General features: G+C 50.0%; 1 protein-coding gene across 1 annotated transcript in view; it reads left to right on the top strand.

The window, feature by feature from the left end:
- LOC122375208 (heparan sulfate 2-O-sulfotransferase pipe-like) overlaps positions 1-22,991 on the top strand; it is a 42,797-nt gene extending 19,806 nt beyond the window's left edge. The window contains exons 4-9 of the mRNA XM_043354467.1: positions 1,936-2,124; positions 3,151-3,230; positions 11,189-11,345; positions 20,986-21,110; positions 21,722-21,876; positions 22,167-22,991. Coding sequence (XP_043210402.1) covers positions 1,936-2,124; positions 3,151-3,230; positions 11,189-11,345; positions 20,986-21,110; positions 21,722-21,876; positions 22,167-22,333 — 873 coding nt within the window. The 3' untranslated portion in view covers positions 22,334-22,991. The remainder of the gene's footprint in view (positions 1-1,935; positions 2,125-3,150; positions 3,231-11,188; positions 11,346-20,985; positions 21,111-21,721; positions 21,877-22,166) is intronic.

The raw sequence follows: 22,991 nt of genomic DNA on the forward strand, positions 1-22,991 counted from the left end.
CGTCCGACAGTCACACCTCGTGTCACGTGACCACTCACGGTGACGTCACGAGCTGGGACAGTGGTGACCGTAACACTTCTGTCCGGTTGGAGCCGAGACACATACGGTAGGTAAAGGAGGAGACAAAAAACATGGTCCAGGGGAGACAAAAAACCTGGCACGGGGGAGATGAAGCCGGGTCGAGGAGACGGACACGGCGCAACAAGAAAGATTGAGACGGCGCGGATGAGAATCAACAAACGGTGCAAAGAAGATGGGAACGTCACGGAGAAGACAGACACAACACAAAGAAGACGGAGACGGCGTCGGCGTCGGTGAGACCGAGACGGCGTCAGCGTCGGTGAGACGGAGACGGAACATCAAGTGCCGCACAGCATGATGATGGTGGTGCAGTTTGAGTTATACAACTGATACCATACATCGAAATTGGTTTCTTATTAATTGACGGTGAATGCTCGGCCCACCACACCGCCCCAGAGCATTCGCAGTTTATTGACGTTCTGTGAGTCTGCGGACTGCGACTGTTCCTTCGTGTCTAGAAAACCCATTTATCGAGTGCCGCCGCTGCAGTCTGGAAAGTTTCTCTGCGACTGGGGTTTCATCCTCGCTCGGTCACACCTGTTCAATAGCAGCTGTGAGCCGTCGTCCGCGCAGTCGGTCAGCCACTCACGGGCCTTTTTCTCCAGCTTTCTTGGCAGTGGAGTTCAACGGTGCGAAGGTTTCTTCTCTGAGGTTGTTGTACTCCTACAGACCGACTGTTCAGTGTTCCCGGATGAGATCTCCGTGACATTGAGCCTGTTTGCGAAGACTTGGTACGTTTCTCTTTTTTGTCATGAAGGTGGGAATGTTGAGAAACTGACCGTCTGACCGTCATGAGGGACTGAACAGTGGAAAGGCAGGCTTGTTTTCTTACATTTCCTCCATTGCAAAAAAAGGAAACACGCTCATAACTGAAGCCACTGAAGGCAGCTAACGTTCATAGCTCTGAATAACGCAGGCCGGCCCTAATTGTATGTCAAGATCCCTTCCTGACCCGTAACACCGAAGGACCTATTCCTTTTCTTGTCCTCATTTCGGTTTCTCCGCCTCTAGCCCAGCGTAGGTGCTGGCTGCGTATTCCAAGAATGTCTAGACGGTTCGGCGCGACACAGGTGAAAGCGGCGTCTCCTGTGTGCCGCAGACGGCTCGTCCCCAATACAGCCCTCATGGGAGATGACTCAGACCCAGACGGTCCGTCCCCAATACAGCCCTCATGGGAGATGACTCAGACTCAGACGGTCCGCCCCCACTGCATGGCTATGGGGATGTGACCCAGACTCAGACCACCCGTCCCCGATACGATCCCCATGGGAGATGACCAGTGTGAGTGAACTCCCAGACGTTTCATGTAAGATGACAGGCACCAAACTCGCAGACCCCATTACGGCTTCCTAGAAAATTGCAAGTATTATGAGAGGTCTTTGAACACAATTCTTACTTCTTAGACTCGTGTTCACCTATTTGGCTCATTTTCTTTGCTGTGATAACTGCACACCATTCGCACATTTTGGCCTCACCTTTTACCTCACCTTTTACCGCCGTTTCAATGTCTGTTGACGTCTTGTGTTCCACGTACGTGTGGTGTCCCCTCTCCTCTCCATCGTTGACCTGTCTCTTGGAACTATCGGCATTGACTTATCGACAATTAAAAGCTGCTCCGACTGCCGTAATACCCACTGAGTGTTATCCTGCGCTTCATTCGTTCAGTTATTTCAGAGTCAATTAAATGTCCCTGTTCACAATCTTCTGGGTTGCCAGTCTAACATCTATGTGATATCTCTTCGGACCGTTAGTTTGTCCTCTATTCTCTATAAACTGTATAGGTCTGGCCTTGTCTCTCTATATCGTCAGTCTAACCCAAGGCTGTCTAACCCGTATGTTGCTCTGTTCCGCCAGTTTCACTTCGGTCAGCTGAACATCACGGGTAACGCTGGCAAGGAGACGCTCTTCTTCAACCGGGTGCCCAAGGTGGGCTCCCAGAGCACGATGCAGCTGCTGAAGCGGCTATCGTACCGCAACCGCTTCAACTTCCACAAGGACCACCCGCAGAAGGTGGAGCTCATCAACCTCAACCCGCCGCAGGAGGTGAGCACGGGGAGAGAGGTGCGACCTCGCCACCTCGACAGGACCGCTGAGCAGAGTCAACGTACCTACAACAACGTTTTACACGGATCTGAGGCCAGTTTTATACAGAAAAATAGCCGCCTGCCGGAATTTTTTGCCTAAAGACCGCTTCACATACGTAAATGCGATCGTATGTGAAGCTGTCTTTAGACAAAAAATTCCGGCAGGCGGCTATTTTTCTGTTGGTAAAACTGGCCTCTGCTCTATGCAGCCTGTTTATTGGTGTCTCGCAGTTAAGTTCGGAAAGCTACGTCTGCGGCATCGTATTCATGTGTATCGTTGATTAAAATGGCTTTGTGCTAAAAAAAAAAAAAATCAGACTATCTGCAAAGAGGACATAAAATTTAGGCTGTAGCTGACCATTGGCCATTGATCATTGACCCGAGTGGCCTCCTGTGACCCAGAGCCACTTACTAATATTCGGATGGGGACGGTGAAACACACTGTGAAACTGCCCTGCACGCTGTCCTCCAGGCTCCATCCGTTCAACCCGCACACCGTGTGGCGCGTCATATGTTGACCTCTTAGCGGCCCCACCGCCACTCTGCACACACGCAGCGTCCCACCGCCCTCAGAAGTAGGACATAACTGCATAGCTTCGGCAGGGGCTGGGCACGGGGCAGTGCAGGCTGTCAGCGCATGTATAAGTGATGCGTGTGAATGTGATGGCTCGAGTGATTATGAGTGCGCTCAGTGTTTTCTCCCCGCGGGGAGAAGACCGTTTACTGATCGAGATGTCATCTGATTATTTTTTAGAGTATAAATGCGTAAAAAGCACGATTGCATATGATAACCAGCGCAGATCTATCGATTTCTTTTTGCGCAAAAAAGACGCACGGTCGACTCCCGATCACCTGATCACACCAAACACATGACTAGACGAGACGCCCGGGAGAAAGTCTCCCTAATTGCGACAGATAGAGGAAACTGGGTCACCAATTAGTGCGGTCACTGACACTGTTCCCTGTGTCTCTTCTCTCTCCGCAGAAGCGGCTCTGCTCGCTCATCAACATCTTCCGGCCGCCGGCAGTCTACGTCAAGCACGTCTGCTTCCTCGACTTCGTCAAGTAAGTCCTTCCGAAAAATCGGCCCTCAGTCTCGGGGAGAGACCGGCTCCGTCATTGTGTCGTGTGTGAATAGTGAATACATCTCTAGTGAGGTAAATAGAGAGCCGCAGCCATCGTTGTTGGCATGCTGGCTCTTAATTTACGCGTATGCAGTAGGTATTATGTGTCGTGCTTCCTGTTCATCGATGTAACTACTTCAAGTGCGCCGAAACCACAGCACGATTAATGAGGTGCGCAAAGTGTCGCTGCAAAGATAGTGACTGACAGCACCATACATTCTTGGTGAGAAGATGCTTTATTTTCCGGCGACGCTCGCACACTGCGAGTTCCACGCCGCCAATTAACCCTCGCCCCGTTGGGGGGGGGGCCATTTTGGCCCCCCCTGTGGTTTTTCCTGAATAGCAGGAAAACGGCGGCGCGTAGCGCCGCCAAATTTTCAGTACCTTCCCGGGCATCAATTTGACACCTTCACACCAAATTTCAAGTCTTAGGTCACCTTAGGTCAGGAGTTATTGAGGTCAAACTGAGGTCATGTTCGAGCAAAAATGAGCAAAAAACATGCAATCTTGAAACGCTCACCAAATCTACAGTTATGAAGCAATTTCAAAGTTCTTTATATGGTCTAGTAGACAAAAAGCGTCGCTACAAAACTGCTATCTCGGATTTTCAAAATTTTTGGTTTTTGACCGAAACAAAATCAAAAAATTGATTTTTTTAGAAAAACTTTGAAAAAATCCAAAAATTTTCCGAATTTCGAAAAAACCGGAATATATGTGATAGTCCCAGCGCTCTTCTATATACATACCAAATTTCAGATCGATATCTCGTTTTTTGGCCAAGTTATAGCGAAAAAACTGTTCAAAAATGATGACGTCAAATTTTTGAACTCAATTTTTAGCAATTCTAGACCACGTACGGCAAAACAAAGACCACCATTGAACTCCCCGGGACGAGCTGCATCGATTCGATACACATTTTATGCAAAAATATTAACTTTAAAATTTGACCTAATTTGACCTGACCTTGACCTGACCTTGACCTGACCTTGACCAAAACGTGATCTAAGCTGGCCCCAAAGGCTGCCTGACCCATATAATCGCATTTGTCATGTAAAATGGACCATAAAACATGTATCACACGACACTTTCATATTGTGACCCCCCCGTGACCTGACCTCTGTGACCTGACCTGGTATCAGTGACCTCAAATAGCAAAATATGTGTTTGAAGAACATTTCCCCATCGATGATTTTCAATGAAATGCATTTTACTCGATTTTACAACGCATTTCTTGAAGTGCCTGTAAACGGTGAAAATTGGACCTTTGACTTGACCTGTGACGTCATCGGTTTGACCTAGGTCAATAAAATTGGGTCACAAGGTAGTTCCCCGTTGGGGCTATCCAACGCCGTTTACCGCTTGTCGCTATGTTGCGTGGTTCTCGAGATCTTAGGGGGGGGGCAAAATGGCCCCCCCCCAACCGGGCGCGTTGCTCGGCAGAGCCCAACGGGGCGCGGGTTAACGTAATTCCAGTCTTCTCAGGGCTGTGAATCAGTTAGATTAGAAAATCGAGCGGCCTAAATCACTTTCTGCGGGGGCGCTGGAGCGTTTCACTGAGCCAAACCGTGCAGCGTCTGCCTGAAAAGGTGAATGGCTTTTTGAACGGTCACGCTGATGGGTTTCACTCACTCTGTGAACGGCCTATATGTCGTGGCAGCTAGCTCCGTCGTCTCGGCCTGTCACCGTGCTGGGAGAAGGTGGGCGTGGACCGTGTGAAGTGACGGTTTCCCGGAGCCTTTCTGTGGAGCTCGCTGACGCCGCGGTATGGGATGAGAAACCGACTGCGGTCACTGGGGCAGGCGCCTGTCGGGGGCCGGGAGTGGTTTAGAGCGGCGCGGTCTCGGAGACATTGCACCGTCCGCTGATCGGCTACGACAGCTGGAGGCTTGGCAGTGGACAGTGGATCCTGTCACACTGTCACAGCCGACTTCAGCATACCTTCATCGGCCCGACAGCTATACTAGACAGCAGCTCTGCCCGCTCCGTTCGTACTCGGTACCAGGCCACTGCACTCTCCCCATGCTGTCTGTGCCAGACAGCTGTTGGCTGCAATGCACCCTCTCTGTCCGTACAAGCTAGCTCTCTCGTTCGCTCTGTCTGAGACTGATCGCGATTAGCCACCAGGCATCAGGGACCAGGGCGATGATTCGAGACAAGCGTGCCACGTCTCCCGCTCCCCACTCATCGTCTCTGCCGAGCCGGCGACACTGCAGCACTCCTGGCCGCCGGTTACTGAGGTGTCCCGTCGCGCTGACTGACCGACAGTTGACCCAGCTGCTGTATAGTCGACTACAGAATGATGTTCCACTCCTCAGAAGCTATCAGTTGACCGGAGCGCTAAGTTGTGCCGTTTATCACGCAATTAATCGTGTCGATTGTGAGCATTGGGACAGAGCTATGTGAACTCAGCCCGTGTGATGCGGCACAGCCTACCACTACAGGCAAATAATTGCCTGTGAAAAGTGGAACATCATTCTGTAGTCGACTATACATAGCAGGGGTGGCGTGCGCCGGCTGACCCGCAGCGCATCCGACCCAGCCACCGTGCCAGGGGTCGCGCGTGGTATGCTAATCGGAGCCCAGTGCAGTCGTGTGAACGGAATACATTGGTCCGGTCGGCAGCATAGACGGGTCACTGAACTTGACCTCCATCGTGCGTCTGTCACGGCGACTCCTGGGACGCGCACGGCCCGGGGGCAATGCAGCCGATGAACCATAGCGCGGGCATGGCGTCTGCCTCAGTTCGTGAGCTCGTAAACTCAACTGATGACAATGCCTAATTGAGGCGCTGCCGCCTCATCAGCGTATGTGGTAATGCTTGACCTCTGGCAACATGCCAGGCTGACGATGCATAACTAGGGCTTCGTGCAGTGCATAATGCGATTGCGTCCAACCCGGCATGCACAAAGTCTGGTTCAAGGCGTGGTTGTTGACTTATTTGTCAGTGCTGCAGATGTTGGTCTCAGACTCACAGAGCATATCAGACCCACCGCACCAGTCGCGCCTAAATGTCCCGGATTTGAGCCAGAATCTGCCGATGGTTTGTGAACCGCTTCTAAATTATGCCTCAGCAAGTTTACAATCGATTAAAAATACCGAAATTACTCGGCGCCGTCATGGTTTCTTTACTGCCTCAAATATTTTGTCTCGTGCTCTTGCGCCGCTTCTTATGTCCGTGTTAAATCGATCGGTTTGACATGTTTATCAGACACACAGTAGCTGCTGAGGCAAACAGCGCTATCGTGGGTACATACCTGCGGGGGCGGGATTAACGCCGCCCGATTGTGCGTCGGGGATGGATTCAGGTGTGACCTTCGAGCCGGGGTCGGAGGTAACTACTCTCCGAACGCTGACCCGGCGTGAGTGAGGAGTTCGCGATGGTTACAGTTTATCGCCTGGATGACAAGGATCCCGCACACATCTGTCTTTGTGATGGATGCGGTTCTGCTGCACAGTACCGCGTCGTGGTTTGCCCGCCGTGGACCGGCAAAACAGGAGACAAACCACGAGAGGTGAATAATGGCTAGGTGAAAATCGGAGTGAATTGTCGTCTCTCGCACGATATCTATCGTCAGTCGCCTGTTTTGTGCAGACTTTCGCGGGTCATTCCCGCTGCCGGTTCTTTCGTGGTCGGGATACAGCATTTGGCGGTCACAGATTCGCCTCTTGCAAGTAGGTATATGCCGTACAAAAGATGTTCACTGATCAGTGGTTCGGGTGACTGTGCGACCAGGTGGCTGTGAGCTCAGGTGACTGTGACTTTGAGTGAGTACTGACTGACTACTGTGAGCTCAGTGTGTCGGGCCCTGATTAATGAACGACCATTGATAAATCGATGGCCTATCAGCTGGTCAGCCGGTGGCTCGGGGAGTGCCCTCGGGGCAGACCCATATATGGCCTTGGGGCAGACCCTATATATGCCCTCGGGCAGACCCTATATATGCCCTCGGGGCAGACCAGCGGCAGAGGCGATGCTAATGCGAATGCGAAAACCAAACAAAGGAGAATACGAGGACGCAATTATTTCACTGAGTTACAAGCACGGGCTGTATAGCTACCTTTTTTATTGCGGTGAAGGTGTTCGAAATCGGTGGGTAATATTAACAATAGCATTCATGAATGTATATAGGTACAAAACCATGTGTTATATTTTCCCATGTGCGAAAGCATTATATTTCAACTTTTTGCACTTTAAATAGAATATGCCTAGTGTAAGAGTGAGGTGAATTATTTGAATATAAGTACCACGGCACTAACTACTATGTTTGAAGATTGTGTGGCATTTTTTGACCTCGTTAAACACAATGGAAACTGTCTTTAGAGCCTTGCATTGCTAAAAAGATGTAGGATAATTGATCTGTCTTTCCTTTCCTGTCTGGCAAATGTTATGCATGGAAGGGCAGGAAAATACGGTCACTCCCATCATTTATAGCCAGACAGCCGTTAACTAGGCGTCAAGTTTGTTTGTAAAACACGGCTTTTGTTACTGAGACCAATGTCTGAGAGTCGGGGTTCGGAATGGTAACGGACGTCTGCCCGCTGCCAAGCCGCCAGTGCCCGGGAGTAGCTCACGTGCAAGTCCACTTATTCCGTGCTCCCATACCATGAATGGACGTGGATGGTCAGGAAAGGTCCAAATGTTACAGGAGAGGGCAGTCGGGTCGGGACCTCGCTGTCAATCACTTCTGAATTACTCCGCAGGCTGAGAGCCCTAATGTACTGCTGAAAATACCGCGTGTCGTCTGAGTGACGCGGCGGTCGGCGGTGCTGGCTGTTGACCGACCCCTGCGCACGGTCGGTAATGCTCCCTCTCACCGGTGATTATCACGTAAGCTCCAACCTCCCAGACGGGCGCTGTCAGTGTAGAAATGGGCAGCTGAGCAAGTCGCTCGAGTGATTCGGAGAAGCCAGTCGAGTCCCTCGGTCGGTGAGGCTGCCAGGGTTATATCCTAGGGTGTGATAAAAGTACGGGTTCTATCTTGGGCGGAGTTAGAGCTACTCAAATGGTTGCTGGAAACTATTTGAGTGACCCGCAATCTCTGGGCTTCGCGCTCCACCCACGCGGCCTCCCACCACTTCCAGTTGCGTTTGTCCCGGCTAACTCCAACTTGTCGCGGAGGGTCTCTCAAAAGTTTGAGTGTAGTCCGTTTCGGAGGTAGAGCGGTTTACTTACTGCTACGTTCAGTTAGAATGTGCGACCATTAGTAGTTACTACCAGTGACCTCGGGGGTGGAAGTATAAGAATAGCCTGTGACATTTGAGGTAGGGGAGAGTGGGGCAAAGCGGCCACCCGGGGCAAAGCGGCCACCCATCGTTTTAGCCCTTCGTAGCTGGCGTCAGTTCCAATTTATGGTTTCCAATTATACTTCTCTTCACGGTCGTTCGAATGAGCTAGACCGGGGTTTCAGGCCCATCACCATTGTTCTGTGAAACACGGAAAAGCATTTCTTGCCATGTTACCAACTATGTTTACAATTTTCAAATGTTATGTTATTCCATAACCGTTTGGAATTTTTTATAAGCGTTCTTGTCCATGCATTGCATGGTTATCGTACATGCATTCTACCAATTTTAATGTTTTTTACCCCACTAAAAGCTAAGCTGGAATATTTTTGTCTCGGACGGTATGCGCGGGGCAAAGTGGCCGGGGCAAAGTGGCCACCCCCCTATTGGCCATAAATTGTTTCCATCTGGATAAAAAACATTATTTATATTCAAATGTGTCGTCATGCATTCATCTTGGCCTCTTTTCAGTTGCATGAGTTACCAAATAATGCAATTAAATGTTTTTTCATGAAAATCCTTTCTTTGTTTACCTACAGGTGGAAGATAATAACGTAAACATCCATCCTCGCTTAAACCTTGTCACCATCAAATACCCTAGTCGTACATGAGGCAACTATGTTGTTTCTCATATCGGGACTTGAGAAGACGCCGGTGGCCGCTTTGCCCCAGGGTATGGGGCAAAGTGGCCAATATGCATAGGTTTAAAGTTTTGTCGATATCTTTTATATGTGAACGCCTTTGGAAATAAAACGCAGTTGAAATGAAAGGCAACTTAATAGGGATCACATTGGTATAGAAAGAATCTTTCCAAGTTTAAAAATCAAGCGTTGGCATCGTGAGAAGCGTTAGGGTGGCCGCTTTGCCCCACTCTCCCCTATGTGACATTTGAGCTAGTACAACTAATAGCTGCATCTCCCGGGCTGCCGAACAACAATGCAGTTTATTTTCTAATATCATATGACTTTAGCCAAAGCATTGGCTTTGACCCTTGACGGTAGTTATAAGAAAGCAAACTCTGTAACCAACTTATCAGTTGTTGCCAACTTCTTTTGATGTTTGGGTAGGTATCCCTTATCGCGCCGTACTCGCGAGTAACGTTCATTAAACATTCCTCATTCATTTTTTAGCTGGTGTTATCAGGTAGGCAGTCGATGTTGTGCGCTGCTGGACAAGTTGCGAGTTAGTTGGTGAACGAGAGCCAGTTTTTCTTGGAAAGCATGGAAGGAAATGGAGAGCCAGCAAAGCATTCTTACCACAGAGCGGAGGAAAGGGCTGTGGCGTTATAAAATAATCCCTGAGAAAATTCCATCACGTATCACTCTATTGTCGACAGTGGTAATAAAACGGCGTGATTCCCGGAGCTGACCGTGGGCTCAATGTGACGCACCAGAGCCACTTCCCGGCGCAGTAGAGCGGCGGAAAGTGGCGCATATGCGGCGAACGGCGCGCTGTCCGTCTGTCGGACTCTGGGTCACGTTGAGTCAGCACTTTAGCGCCACACTGAGTCAGGTCAGAGTCAACAGACTGCCTTTTATGACAGACCTGCCGCACGTCTCGATACTTTCTCCAGCGATAAGATGGCATGCCTAAGGCGCATAGAAATTAAAAGGTGCCAACGTCAAAATCATATGCGATAGTTGGCTCGCCACTCAGCCGAAGACAATTTTTACATTTTATTCGAGTCTCTATAATCGAGAATGCAAAAAAAAAAACAGCATGCGTCTGATGGACCTGACGACCAGGAAGCAACAGCTTCTACGAGTAATGGCAGCAAAAACAACCCGTCTGGCCTCGGACTGGCCTGAGCAATTACAGACTGGACATAAATGTGTGAGAACTGTGATACGACGATACGTGCCGCGCGTGGTCTGTCGGCTATATCGTACATCGGTGTCGAGTTCGACTATTACCTGCTGCGCCCGAGTCGTGAGTGCCGTGAGTGTCTGCTGTACCGCGAGTACAGTGTGTGGCCCCGCCTGCCGCGACACAGTCGTGACCGCGGGTGGGACTACCGGCCGCGCTTCCGGCCTGCCCGTACCGACGACCGTGTGCAGGAAAACTGCCCTATCAACAGGAAATCGAAACGCGTCTGATATTATTCAGAAACTCGTAACGCCAGCGCGGCTGTGTAACATGGCGTAACCAAGTATTTAAGCTGCGTAGTTCTCACTCAATTAACTCTTCGAGGACAATAATAAGGAAATCCCTTTGAAACATGGGTTTAACGATTTTTCGTCCAAAAAAATGTCCGTGTTGAACTGTCGGAAACGGGCAGGGGGGATAAATATCAATTGATTGCGCAGTGTGACCTTATATTTGAAAATGTCACGATGCTGAATTTTTCACACCGTGTGTGCCAATAAAATAAAACGAGTCACACTCTGGAGAACATCTGACCACGTCTGATCTGACCAGCAGAGCTTCCTGTGGGCTGTGGCCTCCCGTTAACCCATCTGTTCACTGTGCACTGTGCAGTGGATGGACGGTGCCGTGAGACTAGCCTAGCCGCCCGTCGTCCCCGTCTGTCAGCTGACTGCACGTCGTCCCCGACTGTCTACTGTGTCCGCCCGCTGACCCCGTCTGTGACCGCCCGTCGCCCTCGTCTGTCCCCAGGTACGGGTACGACCCGCCCATCTACTTCAACATGGTGCGGGACCCGGTGGAGCGCATCATCTCCTGGTATTACTACGTGCGCGCGCCCTGGTACTTCGTCGAGCGCAAACGGGCGTTCCCTGAGCTGGAGCTGCCCGACCCCAACTGGCTGAAAAAGGTACGGGCTGAAACAGAGTGGAACAGACTAAAAGGGTACGGACTGACGGACTGAAACTGACAGAAAAGGGTAGGCACGGACTGACGGATCCCAACTGGCTGAAAAGGGCACGGGCTGAAACACAGTGGAATAGTCTAAAAGGGTACGGAAAGACTGAAACTGACCAAAAAGGTGGGCACGGACTGACGGACCCCGACTGACAGAAATAGGTGCGGACTGGCGGCTGGTCGGTCAGTTAAATGACTCCGGCGGAAGCTCAGCTTCTGACTCCTGAATCAGCATTGTCGAGAGCTAAGGCGAGGACGACCGTAAGAAATGGTTGTGCAAAATGGTGTTATTTCAAAAAGCTAATTAACGTCGTGTGAATGATGTGTAAAGCTTTTTATCGCTCAGTTTCACACGGTAATATGCTCGATGTCTGTTTTCCTCGGTAATTTTCCAATATCGTCTCCAAAGTGACATGCATCCATACATGCAGCCAGAGGTGAAAAAATGTGTCAACTCTCCAACCGGTGTTGGAGACAGAGCCAATCCAATAAAGGAAGGTCGTCGGAGACACAACCACTTTAATATAAATAATAATCTCTTTTCATTTTGTCGCAAAAGTCTTCTCGTTTTTCTTTGATGCACACAAAAAAATCAATCATATTGACTATTGAGTCTTAGTTCATTACGAAAACTTCATACTCCATAGCACTATACAGTACCTATATAATACATAGGCTGCCCCGGAGACACCGGAGACAGAAGGTGGCGAGAAGGTGATGAGTCCTAGAGCCGGCCGGAATCCATAAAGACGATTCTCTTTGACGCCTGCCGCGAAACTAGACCTTACGGCTGTCTCCGGAGACACGAAAAAATTTCAGTAGCGAAAACGCTAGCACAAACCCTGCGCACTTGTGACAACGCGGCGCAGCTTCTGAAAATGCCGTTGGGTTGGGATAGTAGCGACAGTAAAGTGTGCTTGAAGTGACGGAAGAGAGAAGTTGGATCTTGGTTGAATCTACCTTGGTAAGACTAAAATAAGACAATGGTTGAGGTTGGGGAATAATTATCAAAGTTGAGGAATCAATAGGTACTGAGGAAATATTGAACTTTTCAAACGAAAGTAACATATATTGTACAAAATCCCTTGTGAATGATTTTTATTATATAGTTGATGCAGAAACAGTCGTTTTCCTTTCATTTGTTTTATATTTCAGTTTAAAGTTCAGTTCTGATTGACTGATTTAGGAATGCATGTGAAGGTGATCAATATCAATACATTGATTGCATTCTTATTCTAGAAATGCTTCAAAAGGAAATAGACAAATCTGAAGTGGTTTATGTTGCTGATTGCACTTATCTTTGAATTTCAAGAATTTTAGATTAAGTATTCATAAGAAGTTTTATTCAAGCTTGATGTTCCTTGTCCTAGCATCAATCCATGATGTCTAAAACTTGTTTCTATGTACCCATTATACAAACCACATGGTTTGATATTTGCAGATTGAGGTGCACAGACTCAATGCAAGCATTTGCATTTTGCAACAAGCATTTACCTATATTATTGAACCATTTATGGACTTCCTGTTGGAAGTGAAGAGCAAATACTCCAGTCATCATTTTGATTTTACAAATATTAAATTTTGGTGGTCTATATCAAAGCACCATCTTGCTGACACTTTCAGGTAAGGCCAGATATCAGTCTAAATATATGCATGCATCTCAATGATTTAAAACAATCCAAGTCTTCATTGGTGCATATATCAATGTAAATGTGCTATTTTCATTGGCTTATTCCCATGCCTTCGATTTCTGCATGGCAGAGGAAGCATTTATTTTGTATTTGTATTTGTATTTGTATATTTAAAATCGCCAACAGACAATAAGTCCACTTAACACGCGCAGTGGAAGGGGGGGGGCGGATTTCGCCCACCCCTCCTGTTTTTCGCCAATAACTCGCGCCGCAAGCATAATATCAATGTGAAATTTCGGCTACCTGTCCAGAATTGAACTGCGGATCTTCTCGTGCAAGAAGTAAGAAAATCGGTTCAAAACTTTTCTAGTAATAGCGGTGTAAAGTCAAACATCCTGCCGCCGCGGCGGCGCGGCGGCGCGGCGGCCGGCGCTAGCCGTTACGCGCCGCCTGAATTGTAGACTGTGCCGGGGCGGGACGGTTCCGTCTTTACATCGCGCTCCTTACCGCTGATTATATTAGATTCGCGTCAAATTCGGTGAGAAGACTGAGAAATGTAGAGGCAATCATATGGTCAAAGAATTTTGAAAATCGGCCGGTAACAACTTGAGTTATGAGTGTGTAAACACAAAATTGTGATTGCCGCGTTTCCCGCGTCGGCCGATGCCGCTTCAGCCGGCGACATCTTACCCTTCGCAGGCTTCTAACTGCCATATTTATTGTTGGGTTATTTAGAAATTCACCATACATACTCACAAATGTTTGCTCTTTCGTATAGTGAAAGATTTAAAAAAATCGGCCGGTAACTTTTTGAGTTATCGGCGTGTAAACGTAAAAAAGTCGCTAAAATGGCAAATTTGACCACATTTGACCTCATTTGACCTTGAAGATATTGACCTAGGGTCATGAAATTCACACACAACAGAGTTCCCCATTGCCTTCACCTACCCTCCAAATTTCGTCTTTCTAGCTCCAGTGGGAGCTGAGATCTTAGGGGGGGGGGCGACATCCGCCCCCCCCCCTTCCACTGGGCGTAGTACTCGCAACCCTTCCACTGCGCGTGTTAAAAGGCGAAGTCAAAGAGACAGTAAAACAGCACACAACCACACACACAACACACACACACCTACATACACACACACACACTGAAGATAAAAACACGTAGGGTTATAAACACAGGAGATGTAAATAAATAAATAATAGCCTAAAAAGCCTAGTAAACAAGAAACACTAAAAGCACAGCGGATGCGATCACGCCGCTTCCAGCCCTTTCACATAGTTTAAAACGTGTCCTCTAAAAGTGTAGAAACTATCGCTAAAAACATCAGCGGGACTTCTAGTTAAAAACACGTTCATGGCCCTCGGTAGTCGGCGCAGAAAACCATCCCCGACGGTCCGTACGCGCCAGGGAAGCTCGGCGAAGAGCCGCTGTGAGCGGGTTGATCGCGGCGGCACATGGAGCGGAAATCTACCAAGGAGGTTAGAAGAACGGATTTTACCGGCCAGGATATTCCTCAGGAAGAGCAGGTCGTGTTGGTTTCTACGGACAGACAGTGATGTAATACCAAAATGATGCAGAAGAGAAGGATAGGACAGAGAGGAACATGGCGAGGATGTGTGGCTATTCAACCACAACAAGAATTTGTGCTGCACACGATCAACCCGCTCTGTGTGGGATTTGGCCGCTCCCGCCCAGACCACGCAACCGTATTCCAAAATTGAACGAACATTGGCATAGTAAGTAACGAGTAACGTATGTTTGTTAAATTTCGATCTCTTAGTCCCGGCCTGAAAGGTTCTGATCATCAGGCCTAGGGCCCTGTTTGCCTGGCATACAATCCGGGACACGTGCGCCGAAAATGACAGCTTGCTGTCAATTGTGACGCCAAGATCTTTGATCTCGTCTACGCTCTCCAGAACAGCGCTGCCAATACGGTAGGTGGTCCGAACGGGAGCGCGCCGCAGAGTCACACTGAATGCTTTACATTTGGCTGGGTTTAGAGACAGACCCCATGTGGCCCAGGGGCGGATCCAGGAATTTTCGGGAGGGGGGGCGGCAAGTCGAAATGGGGGCGACCTGGCGATCCGGGGGCGCTCCATACAAAGGGGGCGCCAAACCGTCAAAATCGGGAGCTAAAAGCCCGCGCCGTGCTAGGGGGCGTTATTGCGCTCCCCCTCAGGTTTTTCGCAAATATCTGGAAAACGGCTGCGCGCAGCGCCGCCATTTTCAGCATACCTTATCATGCATCTTTTTTGCACATGTTGTAAAAATGTCTGACGCGGGTGATGGAAGGTCAGGTCACCAGGTTATGCCAAGGGACCTAGCCTAAGAAAAAGTTCAAATGCTTACCATTGCTATACCGACTGAACGATTGCTTTGAACCTTTCAGCGATTGATGAAAGCAACACTATTCATGAAATGTATATCTCGGAATTTCGATATCTGTGACCTAAGGTCAGGTCAGTTGTGCGACGTCTCCATTAGGTAGGTAGGTATAATTAAGTCTTTGGGAGAAAACTGAAAGGCATCTCTTTTGGACGAGCGCCATTCTAGACAATATCAAGCATTGGGATACATATAAAATTAACACACTGAATAAGAACATTGCACCTAGTGTGACCACTCATTATGTCCCAGAGGTCATCCCATGTCATGAAAGGTCCGCAGCAGTTTTTTTTTAAATAACTTTTGATAGATTCAAGCTAGAGCGATAAAAACACCTCAGCTGTGTTCAGCTCGACGATACGCATCGACTGCTATGCATCATGACCTTTCCCGGTCAGGTCATGACCTTGACCTGAGGTCAAATTCTCAAAATTACCCTTCATAACGTCAACCTTTAGTTTGTTCGACGTGTCTCGACGACAGAAACGCAATGCTGGCAAACGTAATGTCGAGACTCTCTTGAGTCAAAAGTTATTGCAGGAAAACATTGTTCGTAAAAAGGCTATTTTTAGTCTTTTGCCCTCTGAAGGCTAAACCGTTGACCTGAGGTCAAATCTGAGCGCAGCTTGCAGAAACACCTTTAAAAGGGCTATCGAATGCGCTTTTCTGCGGCGCTATAGCTCTATTGGTTTCCGAGTTATGTGCCGCTGCTTCGAAAACGGAAAAATGTTGAAACAGGCAACATTTTACCTTTGATGACCTCTGGTGACCTGACATTCGACCTGACCTAAAAAATGACCGTTTTGTTTTCGTCCTGTTTTTTGACGATCTTTCGAATGCCGCTTATCGCGTGTCACTACGCGGCCCAGGAGCCGAATTAGACGAGGGAGTGTGCCCCCCCCCCTCCCCAGCAGGACACGGAAAACTCAGACCACCAGCACGGCACGGGTTAAAAGTCGTAGATGGGCACCGCTACCCTAGCAAAAGATATTAGCAAAAAGGTGACCTCCATTTACTGGTGCAGTCCTCCTCCTCCCGGTCCTTTTTCTGGAAGCGTCTCACTTATGCTGGTATGCCTCACTTCCCGGGGGCGCCCAACCTCTGCTTGGATCGCCTAATCCATTATGGAGAGACCCACTTTGCTTAAGTCGCCTCATTTCTTCCTTCTAAGAACGACCAATTTGCTGTAGGCGGCCCACTTATCTGGGACGCCCATCTTTTGCTAGAAGTGCCCCTCTTCTTCCTGATGCGTCCCACTTCTACTACGAGTGCACCTTTTCTGTTAGGGCGCCCCTTTGCTGCTGAGGAGTCTTTTCTACTGTGAATAGGGCGACCCTCTCCTGTTTGGCGACCCCAAATTCTGCTGGAGGCGCCCCACTTCTGCCCAACTCTTGGTGGGGTGCCCCTCTCTTGCAGGGGGCACTTCTCTTTTGCTGGAGACGCCACTCTTGTGGGGGCGCCCTTCCACTGCGGGGAACGTCTCTCTTCTGCCAGAGGCACCCCTTTTCTTCTTATGGGGCTCCTGTTTTTTTTTTTCTGGGGCGAGGCGACCCTCTGCTGCTCGGAACGGGGCACACCTCTCCTTTTACTGGGGCACCGCCCCTCTGCTGGGGTTGCCCTTCCGCTGTCGTCAGGGGCGCCCCTCTTGGTAGAATATACTCCTTTTCTTTTTGTAATGGGGCGCCCCTCTTCTACCGGGGGCGCCCATCTGCTGCTGGGGCGTCTGTCTTCTGCCGGATATTGTCAATGGGGCGCCCATATCCTGTTTGGCGGGCCCAACCTCTGCTGGAGGCTGCCTATTTCTGATTAACTTTTGCTGTGGCGCCTCTCTTCTGCTGGGGCGCCCCTCTTCTGCTTGGGGCGCCCGTCTCCTACTGGAGACCCCTCTCTTCTGCTGGGGCGCCCCTCTTCTGCCAGTGGCACCCATTTTCTTACTATGGGGCTCCTTTTTTTGCTGGGGCGCCCAGCTGCTGTCAGGGCGCCCCTCTTCTCGGAATGGGGGCGCCTCTCTCCTTTTGCTGGGGCGTCGCTCCTCTTCAGGGGGACACGTCTCCTGCTAAGGGTGCCCTTCCGCTGCCAGGGGCGCCCCTCTTGAACAGAACGTATTTTATATTCTTGTAACGAGACGCCCTCTTCTGCTGGGGGCGCCCATCTGCTGCTGGGGCGACTCTCATCTGCTGGGAATAGGCAATTGGGCGTCACTCTCCTGCTTGGTGAGCCCAACTTCTGCTGGAGGCGCCCTATTTCTGCTGAACCTTTGCTGTGTCGCCGCTCTTCTGCTCGGGGCGCCCTCTCTGCCGCGGGATATGGGCGCCTTTTTCGGATGGCGGGGGGGGGGGGGGCGGCCGCCCCCGTCGCCCCCCCCTGGATCCGCGCCTGATGTGGCCGACCAGGAGCTCAGCCGGTCGATGTCCGTCTGCAGAGTGGCAGCATCCTGGCGCGTCGTGATTTTCCTGAAGATTTTGGCATCGTCTGCGTAGAGTAAACATTCTGAGTCTAGATCGGAAGGGAGGTCATTGATAAAAATAGAAAATAGGATTTATATTTTTATAGGATTTATATTTAAATAGGATTCAAAGGTAATTATAGCTTTAAAATAGTAGGGAGATGCGAGATGACGTTTTCATTATCAATGCATAACTTCATTCCAGTAGCCAAATCAGTCCCTTGCAGTTCTGCATTTCTCGACCTGCCAACGGTGGCCATGGCGGCTGGTGTAAGGCCCCGGTCCGGCAGTTGGCAGTAGCGCCACCTACACTGAAGGTTGGCGGATCCCGAGGCCACGGGCCGGCCTGGCGGACGGGCCGGGGAGCGGGCGGCAGGGGGTGGGGAGGGGTATCCGGGGACGACGGGCAGCATTGCACTTTATAAACAAGGTTGGTAATAATAATTTGCCTGGAGTGTCCGCGAGCCATTATAAGGCAGGCGCGACGTTACCCAAATATAACTTGCTTTTAATTGGAGAGTTGGTAGGCAAATTAAGGCATCTGCGTGTTGCTCATTGACTAGCCCTCTGTTTTGGAATAACACCCGGTGATGATGCCCACAAGTGCAGTGCTAGCCTGCTTTTTTGTCTGTTTTAGGTATACATAGAAATTATTGAACGCCCTGCTAGCCTAAATTTGTTCGTAGGTAATTCTTACGATTTGTTTGAAGTGCCGACCTCCGAAGGAATAGTCCTTTCGAAAGCTGATACTTGCGTCCGTCCGGCTTTTATTTTAGGAAAATAACACCCATTGTATTCATAAGTATTGCTGATTTAGCAGCCAAGCAAGTTGAAATTTTCAATTTCCTTGCCTTTGTGTAGATGAAGGAGAGCAGCCACCAGCACACACGTCTAGCCGATCCCCTCACAGCCTCCACACTGCTGCCCATTGCCCAAGGGCCAAGGACCGACCGTAACATCTGTGTGCCATAAAATGGTACAACGGCGTCTTTCATCAGGCGGACCCCAATGCGAACGCCACGCGGACCGTCCGTAATCGAACGGTTGGTCCAGGACGACTGACGCAGGGCTTAGCTGATTTTGTCTGGTCTGACACAAGCTCTATAAGCATTGGTAAACCATCAATTCAATCGTTTTGCCATAAGTCTATCCCAGAAACATATACACCCTTCGCATTTGTTCGCGGCATTCGTGATTACAGCGGATCAAAAGCATGGGAACACAGCATAAACACAACCAGTCTTTTAATGGTTATTGCTGGGTCCAGATGGCAGAAAGATGGCAGAAAGTTTTTGAAGGTATAAAAGGAACACTCCCCCAAAAGCAACTCCAAAATCCAAAATATTCTGTTTCCACTTTTTGACCCTTTTTCAGCTCTTGAAAATACTTCAACTTTTATCTAACGGAACTTGAGTGTCTTTCAAAGCCAAAAAATTGTAAAGGCTGTATAAATAAGGGCTTCGTGTGCTGCTCAGCCAAAAAGTTTACAATTTGCCTGGAGACAGAGCCAGTATGCCAGCTTATACAGTTGGAGACAGCGTAGACATTTTTTTCACCTCTGCTGATGCAGCTAACGTCAACTCGGTACTTTTTCCCCTATCGTGAGCAATTGAAATGTACTCAACAGACATGTCTGAAAAACACCATTGAAGGACATTCCCCGGACCCTGGACCCGTTTGTTGTGGTACAACTGGTTCTCGTCTAAAATATGCTAAATAATGCGCAAAATATCCTGTTTTATGTAAGCACGGTTAATGCCCTTCTGATACGTTGGATGAGCCCATCAGCTTACTTTTACCGTGAGTGCTCTAGTCTTCCTGTGTCGTCAACTGTACATTAGTGATGAGTCATTTGATGATGCCTATTGTACGCGGGAGGTGAACCAGGTGTCTGCTCGTTTTTAAATCGGATGCCGTATTGTGTCGCTCGTTATATCAGGTTCATTGTGTTGTATCCAACATTTGTCCTTATTCCCAGCGCCTTTGTTTACTTCTTACTTTGCCTATGAACCGCCGCGCTGGTCTTGTTGCATGTCTTGTGCAAAATCTGATGATATAGGTATCACTGCAGAAGTGTAAAATGAGGCATGAGAACGCGTATTGGGCAAATGCATCTGAATCCACTATAACCAATATGTAACCTGAAACTAACTAGTTAATGCCCGTAACTATCTTTACCCACCTAAACCGTGTACAAATAATTAACGGTACGGGATCCTTGCTCTTCAATAATTTGTTGACAGGGCTAGGACTGTGCTCTGAAGGAAAGTAGGCAGCTTGTATAATACTGTAAGCCCATTCCCGTTTTGCAAGTATATTCCCTGTATTATATTTTCAGGCTCGCTCACTGTCTCACCACTCTTCTATTGAACCCTGTTTTTGTATACTTGCATATGGTGGATGCACGATGGCCCTCCCCGTTCAGTCTCGCTTCCTCCGGCTTTGATTTATCGCTCCTTGCGTGCCTCCCCGACCCCGGCCTCAGGTCCCCGGCCCCGGCCCCGGTCCCGGTCCCTCTAAACCCGCTGGCGTGGCGTGCAGGACTATGCCACGTGCGTGGAGGCCGGCCACGCCGAGTGTTCATACGAGCAGGGCAGTGTGCGAGAGGACTACGGCCAGCTGACAGAGTTCTTCTGCGGCATGGAGCGCGAGTGCACGTGAGTCCGTGCCCGCACAGCTGCCGTGGTTCACAGGCACCAGACACCTGATCCAGAGTTCAGGCGAGCATGCCCTGGCGCAGTCGGTGCGACTGGCGGCTGGCGAGCCTTAGCACCAGCAGAGCACTGCCCAGGGTCGTCTGCTGGCCTCAGCCAGTTGCGTGGGGTCGCACCAATCGTTAGAACTCTTCAGCTGGCCGTAACAATCAGCTGTTTCTTTTCTGCTCTCGCTTCTTTTCTTTCGCTCGCTTTTTGTGGACATAGCACTCACGTAGACAGTTTCCGAAATCAAGACAGCTCGGTGACCTACCTCCTCTCCTGTCCCGCCCCGCCCACCTCCTCCCAGCCACCCCCCGTCCTCTGTCCTCCGTCCAGCGGTCGCACTAGCGCTGCCTGGCGGGGAGTCTGTGTTTCGGCGCCGGTTCGCTTGGCGGCGCTGCGGTCGATCACCGCCACTGCTGTGGGCTCCGCAGGATTACGAACAGTGCGTGCTGAGCAACGACTGGGAGTGCCGCTACATCGAGGGCGACAAGAAGGACCGCGTGGGCGACCACCGGCGCATGACCGGCTTCTTCTGCGGCATGGAGGAGGACTGCTCGTGAGTGACGCGCCGCGACTGACATCTGGTGGCCAGTTCCGGAACTAATCCGGGGCACTCGGCAGACAGCCTTGTAACTTTTACTCGGGGATTTACAGCTAGGATTTTCGCTGCCCGGGTGTTCATTTTGTCCTGTGTAACATCTCCCGACCCCCAAAAAGTCCCTCGCCGACCCCGCACTCCGCAGACAATGGGCACAGCACAGTGCACGGTGGACACGTGTTCTGTTTTCGCTATCCAATGAGAACTTTAGTAGGTAGTCATCACACATTTTGCCAAACATGCAGAAGGCACCTTTATGTTTGCACTAAATGAGTGTTGCATGTCGTATCCTCGCTATTACAGACTCGCAACGCGCGAACCGACATCAACTGTAAGCAGTTCACCGATCATTCAGTCTAAAACCGTTTATTTGTCAGACTTCAGAGGGAAACAGCTTGTGACAGACGTTATTGCTACTTAAAGAGAATAAAACATGGCTTTAAAGCTCATGACAAAGTATTTAGAATTTCTGGTTTTCAAGAGTCCAGATTGTATTCGTCAGGCAGCTTAATCACAATGTCCCGTTTCGCCTTCGGTCCCTCGTCTGACCTCGACGCCCGCTCCGTCAGCGCCTTCAACTCGGAGGTGGCCATGCAGAAGGCCAAGCGGAACGTGGAGAAGTACTACGCCGTCGTGGGTGTGCTGGAGGAGATGAACAAGACGCTGACCGTGCTGGAGCACTACATTCCACGGTTCTTCGCCGGCGCATCAGATATCTACCAGGGTAAGTGACGAGTGATGGACTTTTGCGCCGTATATCGGGCTAAACACGACGGCTTGTTTCAAGCTAGATTGTCTTGTCGTGTGACAAAACACTGCACGTCACTGCTCGCCGTTGGTGAAATGATTTTTTATAGTTTTACTTTGCTCAGCTACTGTAATGTGCATATCTATATTGCTTCAAGCGTCCACTCCATAGTATAATAAACAGCCTCGTGCATATTACGACTTCATTATTCGTTACACCATGTCGCAAGTCACACGTTCTGACCTGATGTGCACCATTTGTTTCAGAGGAGAAAAGGCTGAGCAATGTGAACAAGAACAGCTACAAGCCGCCTGTCGCCGAATACGTCAAAGACATTGTCCGGAAAAACTTCACGCACGAGATCGAGTTTTACGAGTTCTGCAAGCAGCGGCTGCACCAGCAATATCTCGCGCTGGGCCTGCCGGAAAACTGACCGCCGCCTGCCGCCGGTCGTCACGACAACGGGTGCGCGGCGTCACGACCGGCCGGGTCAACATTCCGTGTCTGTCTGTACTGTGTGTCTGAGGCCCTTGGCGGCCGCTCCGGTTGTGATAGTGCGCGGTCAAATCGTCGACGATCTCCGCAAACTGCGCGGGAAAATGCAATCGGTCTGTGAAGACTTGACTTCCACAGACTACGAACCACCCTGGGGACTTTGTTTTTCGTATTTTATTCGTGCTCTCCTGACCTGACCGTCCTTAGGGTTGTTATTTTATGGTATTGTATTGTATTTTTACTGTATTGTGGACGGCTCGCTGGCTGTACTGAGGCCGGAGGTGACGTTCGGCGGAGGGCCGGGTCAAACTACTGCCACTGGCGTGCGCGCGCGTTCGTGGGCGATCTTCTGTCGGTCTGGTGCAGCTACTACCGAGCCGAGGGCGCCCCTGCGCGGAGGCCCCTCAGCAGCTGTGATACGGACGTGTGTGTGTATGTGTCTGGGTGTGGTGCGGAGCGCGGCGGCCACCCGCTCGAATCTCAGGCGGTGCCGGGGACCTGCGCGGCCGCGGCTCTTCCAGCGCTGTTCGCCATACGTGCGGCGCCGTCTCTGCTGCGCCGAGTCTATATGGACGGACGGGAGGCAGGGGGGAGGG

This window comes from Amphibalanus amphitrite, unplaced genomic scaffold (assembly GCF_019059575.1).
Source record: "Amphibalanus amphitrite isolate SeventyFive unplaced genomic scaffold, NRLGWU_Aamphi_draft 000040F_arrow, whole genome shotgun sequence".
Classification (NCBI taxonomy): domain Eukaryota; kingdom Metazoa; phylum Arthropoda; class Thecostraca; order Balanomorpha; family Balanidae; genus Amphibalanus; species Amphibalanus amphitrite.